The 7,075-nt window shown below is 40.8% G+C and overlaps 1 protein-coding gene across 1 annotated transcript; it reads left to right on the top strand.

Annotated features, from left to right (window-relative positions):
* The first annotated feature begins 643 nt into the window (after nt 1-643).
* On the top strand, nt 644-6,552 carry LOC110774498 (uncharacterized). Its single transcript, XM_088250595.1, has 3 exons — nt 644-2,935; nt 3,854-5,413; nt 5,918-6,552. Exons 1-3 carry the CDS (start codon nt 1,138-1,140, stop codon nt 6,550-6,552), a joined length of 3,993 nt encoding a protein of 1,330 aa, XP_088106721.1. The 5' UTR covers nt 644-1,137.
* Nucleotides 6,553-7,075: the final 523 nt, after the last annotated feature.

Below are 7,075 nucleotides of genomic sequence, written 5' to 3'. Positions count from 1 at the left end.
AAAAGAATCTTACACTTAAGGAAAACTATGGTCTGAGTGCCTGAAAAGGACTTAGATACGGGAATTATCATCTAAAGAATCGAAAGAATCTGTTGAATGCATTGAAATCTAACTTGGATTGCTTGTGGTTGATTCCGAAACCCTAGACCTTCATCATTGTTTTTCAACCTTAAAATTCAACCTTTGTATGCTCAATTGTTTTTATTAATTTCTTGTTTGTTTCATAAACTTTCACAACAACAATCTCTACAAATTCACTTGCGTATCAGTTAGATTTAATTTAGGTATTTGAATATTAGATTAATTTGGAATCCTCGTGGGAACGATACTTGGACTTGTCAAAAGCTATACTACATCAATCTTGTGCACTTGCAAGGACAGACCAAGTTTTTGGCGCCGTTGCCGGGGATTCTAAGTTAATTTAAAATTTGGATTCCTAATTTACGTCTAATTGAGTTTGTTTCTAGTTTGTTTTGTGTTTTTATTTTTATTTTTATTTTATTTTTTACTACCCTTGTCTTATTTGTTTTTATTTTTTTTATTATTGTTATCTCTATTTTCTGAAAATCTGTTTTGGTTTTAGGAAATACACAATTCAAGTCAAAGAAGGAAGACAAGTTTCCTGTGGCATACACGCCACTTTCCAACTTAAAGACGCAACAGCCAAAGCGAAAAGAAGCTACCCACAAACAGCCAAATCTCACAAATTGGAAAGCATTCCAATTAGAGTTGGGTATTGGTCTTCCAGAAACAGCCACGCCATCTCAATTGGAGAGTTCCAAACCCAATTGATTTGGGTTTTGTCTTCCGACTACTTCAAGCATTCACGCCACCGCTCCAGGCACTCCAATTGGAAAATTCCTTTCTCCAATTGGAAAACTCCAAACACAGCAGAATCAGGCTTTAGTGTTTCCCTTTTCTCCATTCAATTTTATTCTCCTAATCCGGTTTGTGTTGCCATTTAAAATTGTTTTTATTTTTTTTCAGGTACAACCAATAACATCAAAAGAGGAAACAAACAGAAATTGGGGCTGTTCGACAAAAGGAAACAGGATAACTCTTCTCACGCAGCAGCTCTTGGTTCCAATTGGAGAACCCCATCGTGCTCAGTACCAAAACCTAATTTCTGAAAATTATATGCAAGGGAGGCGTTCTCTCAAGTTGGAGTTAATTCCCATTGATCAAGAACTTGAGCGTACAGTACGAAAACATCGAAGGGAGCATTTTTCACCAAGACCAGCCATGGCTAATCTAGTCAACAATGGTGGAGATAACCCACCACCACAACCAAGGCTTCTAAGGGATTACACTGCACCAGCGGAGTACAATGCACCGTCGTGCATCGTCTTGACTCCAATCACACAGCGTTTCGAAATTCGCCCAACAACTATCCAACTTCTACCTAGTTATCATGGGAAGGAGGAGGAAAATCCCTACCATCATCTCAAGACATTCTTCACCATATGCTCCACATTCAATTATGGCGGTGTTAGTGAAGAGCAAATTCGACTCCGATTGTTCCCATTTTCTCTAAAGGATAAAGCGACAAACTGGTTAGACTCTCTTCCAGAAGCATCTATAAATTCTTGGACTGATTTATCTAAGAAATTTCTATCAAAATTTTTCCCTGCTCGTAAAACCAATGCTTTGATAGCAACTATTATGAGTTTTCGTCAACAAGAGCGTGAACAATTTCATGAATGTTGGGAGCGATATAAGGATTTGTTTCTTCAATGCCCTCATCATGGTTTTGACATATGGCAAAAAGTTCACTACTTTTATAGAGGGTTGAACCCGCAGAGCAGGAGCATGGTAGATTCAACAGTTGGTGGAAGCTTAATGGACAAAACTGCAGATGAAGCTGTCAGCGCATTTGAAACAATTTGTGAGAACTCTGAGCATTGGGACTTTCCTACAAAAGATACAAGAGTTGCACCTACATCATCGACACAGAAAGGAGGCATCTATGAAGTTAGTGCCAGCACGAGTTTAGAAGCACAAGTTGCAGCTCTCACAAAACTTCTCACGCCACTAGTACAGAAGGTAACTACACAACCATGTAATTTATGTGCTAGCATCACCCACGACACTGCAAATTGCCCATCGAATCCTATCCTAGAAGATGTGCAAGAGGTCAACGCATTCAATGGAAGGCCCCGAAATGATCCTTATTCCAACACCTATAATCCGGGGTGGAGACAACACCCAAACTTCTCTTGGAGCAATTCACAGAATACAATGGGACCTTCCAATTCCTCAAAGCCATACCAGCAGCCCTATCAAGCTCCTCCACAACAACAAGAAGATCCTTCTATCAAGGAGATGCTCTCTCAACTCTTGAAGAAATCAGACAGATATGAACAAGAGGTTGCATCACTTAAACAAAGTCAATCAGTGTTGGAAAAGAGTCAATCCAAATTCGAAGTTCAGTTGGGACAAATAGCCACTACTTTGAACAGATTAGAGAGAACACAAGGTCAATTTCCAAGCCAAACAGAAGCCAATCCTAGAAATCATGATCAAGTCCAAGCTATTACTACTCTGAGAAGTGGAAAGGTGATTGATAATAAGATTGGAAATTCAGAGATCACTGATAAAGAAGAAGATGAGGTCGTGACAAAACCAGGGCAGCAACTTGATCAGCAATCTGAAGACTCCTTGAAGTCTGACAGTCACGCTGAGTCTGTGAACCACACTCTTCCTACTCAAAACGCAGACACTCATGGTCCTCTACCCTTCCCTCAACGTAGTAGACAGGTTCGAAACAATAAGTATAAGGGAGACATTATGGAGCAATTTAAGAAGGTACAAATTAATATTCCTTTGCTTGAGGCTATTAAACAAATCCCTTCATATGCAAAGTTTTTGAAGGATATTTGCACCAACAAAAGGAGGTTTGAAGAGCATGAAAAAGTGATGTTGTCCGACAATGTGAGCGCTGTACTTCAAAGAAAGTTGCCACCCAAGCTTCAAGATCCTGGGAGCTTTACAATCCCGTGTACCATTGGAGAGAGAAAGTTCGACAAAGCTTTGCTTGATTTGGGGGCTAGTGTGAACTTAATGCCTTATTCGGTATATGAACACCTTGGGCTAGGGGAATTGAAGCATATCTCTATATCTCTACAATTTGCGGATCGCTTTGTGAAGTACCCAAGAGGGATTGTTGAAGATGTACTCATCCACGTTGATCAATTTATCCTCCCTGCTGACTTCGTCGTCTTGGATATGGAAGAAGCTGAAATTTCAGGTCGCGAACTCCCTCTCATCCTTGGCAGACCCTTTATGGCCACGGTAGGTACAAAAATTGATGTTAAATCAGGTTTACTAACCATGACTGTGCAAGATATTACTGTCAAATTTCAGGTCTTTGAAGCTTTGAAGAGACCCATAGATCCTTACGATTGTTTTCACGTCGAAGTTATGGATTGCATTATAGAGAAGACATTCATTGAATCAAGCCTAAAAGATCCGTTGGAAATATGCATCTCACAACATGGCATGAGTTTTGAGAAGGCCACCATTCTTGCAGCAGAGGAAGATCTCAATGCTGTGACATCATATCTCCCTTGGAGCCAACCTAAGTTTGAAATTTTGCCCTCGTCACATGCCAAACTCGTTCCTTCCATTGTCCAACCTCCAAAGCTCGAACTCAAGCCCCTTCCAACAACTCTGAAGTATGTATACTTGGGTGATTCAGAGACTCTTCCTGTTATTATAGCTGCTGACCTTAGTCAAACTGAAGAAGAAAAGTTGATTCGAGTATTACGAGAGCATAAGCAAGCCTTGGGTTGGAGTATTGCAGACATCAAAGGAATTAGTCCTTCACTTTGCATGCATCGGATACACCTTGAAGATGATTCAAAGCCTTCTAGGGAGGCTCAGAGACGCCTCAATCCAAACATGAAAGAGGTGGTACGTGCTGAAGTTCTTAAGTTGTTAGATGTTGGTATCATATATCCTATCTCTGACAGTAAATGGGTGAGTCCAGTACAAGTGGTACCCAAGAAATCTGGAATTACAGTAGTAAAGAATGAACACAACGAGCTTATACCTCAGAGGACAGTTACAGGTTGGCGGGTTTGCATTGACTATCGGAAGCTAAACAGTGCAACCCGAAAAGATCATTTTCCATTGCCCTTCATTGATCAGATGCTTGAGCGACTTGCAGGTCATAGTCATTATTGTTTTCTTGATGGGTATTCAGGGTATAACCAAATTCCGATAGCTCCAGAAGATCAAGACAAGACAACATTCACGTGTCCCTTTGGCACTTTTGCGTATCGAAGAATGCCTTTTGGTTTATGCAACGCTCCAGCAACCTTCCAAAGATGCATGATGAGCATATTTTCAGATATGGTAGAGAGGTTTATTGAAGTGTTTATGGATGACTTCTCGGTTTTCGGTTCCTCTTTTGATCAGTGCCTCCACCATCTTTCATCGGTGCTCCAACGGTGTCAAGAAACCAATTTGATCTTAAATTGGGAAAAGTGCCACTTTATGGTAAAAAGGGGAATAGTTCTCGGCCATATCATCTCCTCTCACGGCATTGAAGTAGATAGAGCCAAGGTAGAGCTTATTTCGAAGCTTCCCCCTCCAACCTCAGTCAAGGAAGTTCGCTCTTTTCTTGGACATGCGGGTTTTTACCGACGATTCATCAAGGATTTCTCGAAAGTCACCAAACCCTTGTGTGACTTGCTTGCTAAGGATTCCGTTTTTAACTTTAATGACGAGTGTTTGACAGCTTTTGAAACTCTCAAGAAGGAATTGACACAAGCCCCTATCATAAGAGCCCCAGATTGGACTCTTCCTTTTGAAATCATGTGTGATGCTTCTGATTATGCAATAGGGGTTGTGTTGGGACAGCGGGTTAACAAGCTTCCTCATGTCATATATTATGCAAGTAGAACTCTAAATGATGCTCAAATGAACTACTCCACTACCGAGAAAGAATTGCTTGCAGTAGTGTTCGCATTGGAGAAGTTTCGAAGCTATTTGATCGGCTCTAAGGTGACTGTATTTTCCGATCATGCAGCACTTCGGCACTTATTAACTAAGAAAGATGCAAAGCCGCGACTTCTCAGGTGGATTCTCCTCTTGCAAGAATTCGATCTTGACATCAAAGACAAAAAGGGGACTGAAAATGTTGTCGCCGACCACCTTTCGAGATTGGTTCAAGAAGGTGGAGAGCTCCCTATCAACGAATCATTTCCAGATGAGCAACTCTTCTCTGTTGAAAAACTTCCTTGGTATGCAGACATAGTAAATTACCTTGCCCAAAAGTTTATTCCAAAAAATTGGGACAAGCAACAAAGGAAGCGCTTCCTCTCCCAAGTGCGACACTACTATTGGGATGATCCGTATCTCTTCAAGCATTGCCCTGATCAAATCATTCGAAGATGTGTTCCCCAAAGTGAAGTTCAGAGTATCTTGACGTTTTGCCATTCATATGCTTGCGGTGGGCATTTTGGTGCAAAGAAGACAGCTTTAAAGGTACTGCATAGTGGATTTTTTTGGCCTACTTTATTTAAAGATGCACACCATTTTGTTATCACATGCGATAGGTGCCAAAGAACGGGCAACTTATCCTCAAGATCACAAATGCCCTTAACCAATATTTTGGAAGTTGAGTTGTTTGATGTTTGGGGCATCGATTTTATGGGCCCTTTTCCTATATCTCATGGTTATCTCTACATTATTGTTGCGGTGGATTACGTTTCTAAATCGGTAGAGGCGCTGCCCACACGGACCAATGATCACAAGGTGGTGTTAAACTTCTTGAAAGAACACATCTTTACCCGTTTTGGAACCCCGCGCGCTATCATTAGTGATGGAGGCTCCCACTTTATCAATAAGCCTTTCGATGCTCTAATGCGGAAGTATAATGTCACACATAAAGTTGCCACTCCTTACCACCCACAAACAAGTGGCCAAGTTGAAGTTTCCAATCGGGAGATTAAACACATCCTTGAGAAAACCGTGAATCAAAACCGTAAAGATTGGGCTTTGAAGGTGAGCGATGCGTGTTGGGCATATCGGACAGCTTTTAAGACTCCTTTAGGCATGTCTCCTTATCAGCTTGTCTTTGGAAAAGCATGCCATCTTCCGGTGGAGTTAGAACATCGAGCATTTTGGGCATTAAAAACATTGAACTTTGACATAAATGAAGCTGGGATTGCAAGGAAACTCCAACTTAATGAATTGGATGAATTGCGAAATGAAGCTTACGAGAATGCGAAGATTTATAAAGACAAGACAAAAATTGCCCATGACAAAGCACTAGTACCCAAGCATTTTGAGCCGAATCACAAGGTGTTGTTGTTCAACTCAAGACTTCGATTATTTCCGGGCAAACTTCGTTCAAGATGGTCTGGACCGTTTCTAGTTGTTCGTGTATTTCCACATGGGGCTGTTGAGATTCAAGACATGAAAACAGGTTCTGTCTTGAAGGTGAATGGGCATCGCCTCAAACCTTACTTGGAGCAAATTGATACTTTGCAAGATCAAAGTAAGACTCTCGAGGTGTTGTACCTCGATACTCCCCCATCTATGTGAAGATCGCTGAGTCCGGCTGAAGACTTTAACTTTAGCGCTTCTTGGGAGGCAACCCATGTTTTGGATGCATGATGATGATGAGAGGATCTTGGCGTTTGCAGCACTTCCTACTCGAGATTATATGCCCAGGGAGTTCTCATCTTTACTCTTTACTTTATACTTTATTATTTGAATTCTTTTCTCCCTTTACTTGATTCATTGCTTGCATTTTCATTCTTTTTACATTGAGGACAATGTTTCATTTCAGTTTGGGGGGAATAATCTGCTTTATTGCTTGTTTGTCCTTGCAAATTTTTAATGTCTGAAAACGTAGGGTTTCGTTTTGCTTAAAACTGTTTTAATTGGTAACTGTTATGACAATTTGGTCCGCGTTGCGTTCTTCGTTTTTTCGTACTGAATCTAACCATATAAATAACGTTGAAATCGGACCAGCGGTTTGAAAGTTATGAGCTAAAATCTGAACAGAGGTCGAAACTGCCAAAAACTGCATTTTGGAAACTCTTTGTTTTCTTGGTTTGTTTGA

The sequence above is a fragment of the Prunus avium genome, chromosome 3, assembly GCF_965620075.1.
Source record: "Prunus avium chromosome 3, drPruAviu1.hap1.1, whole genome shotgun sequence".
In the NCBI taxonomy this organism is placed as follows: Eukaryota; Viridiplantae; Streptophyta; class Magnoliopsida; order Rosales; family Rosaceae; genus Prunus; species Prunus avium.
Note: the sequence above shows the minus strand (reverse complement) of the source record. Positions and strands in the feature narration are given on the sequence as shown.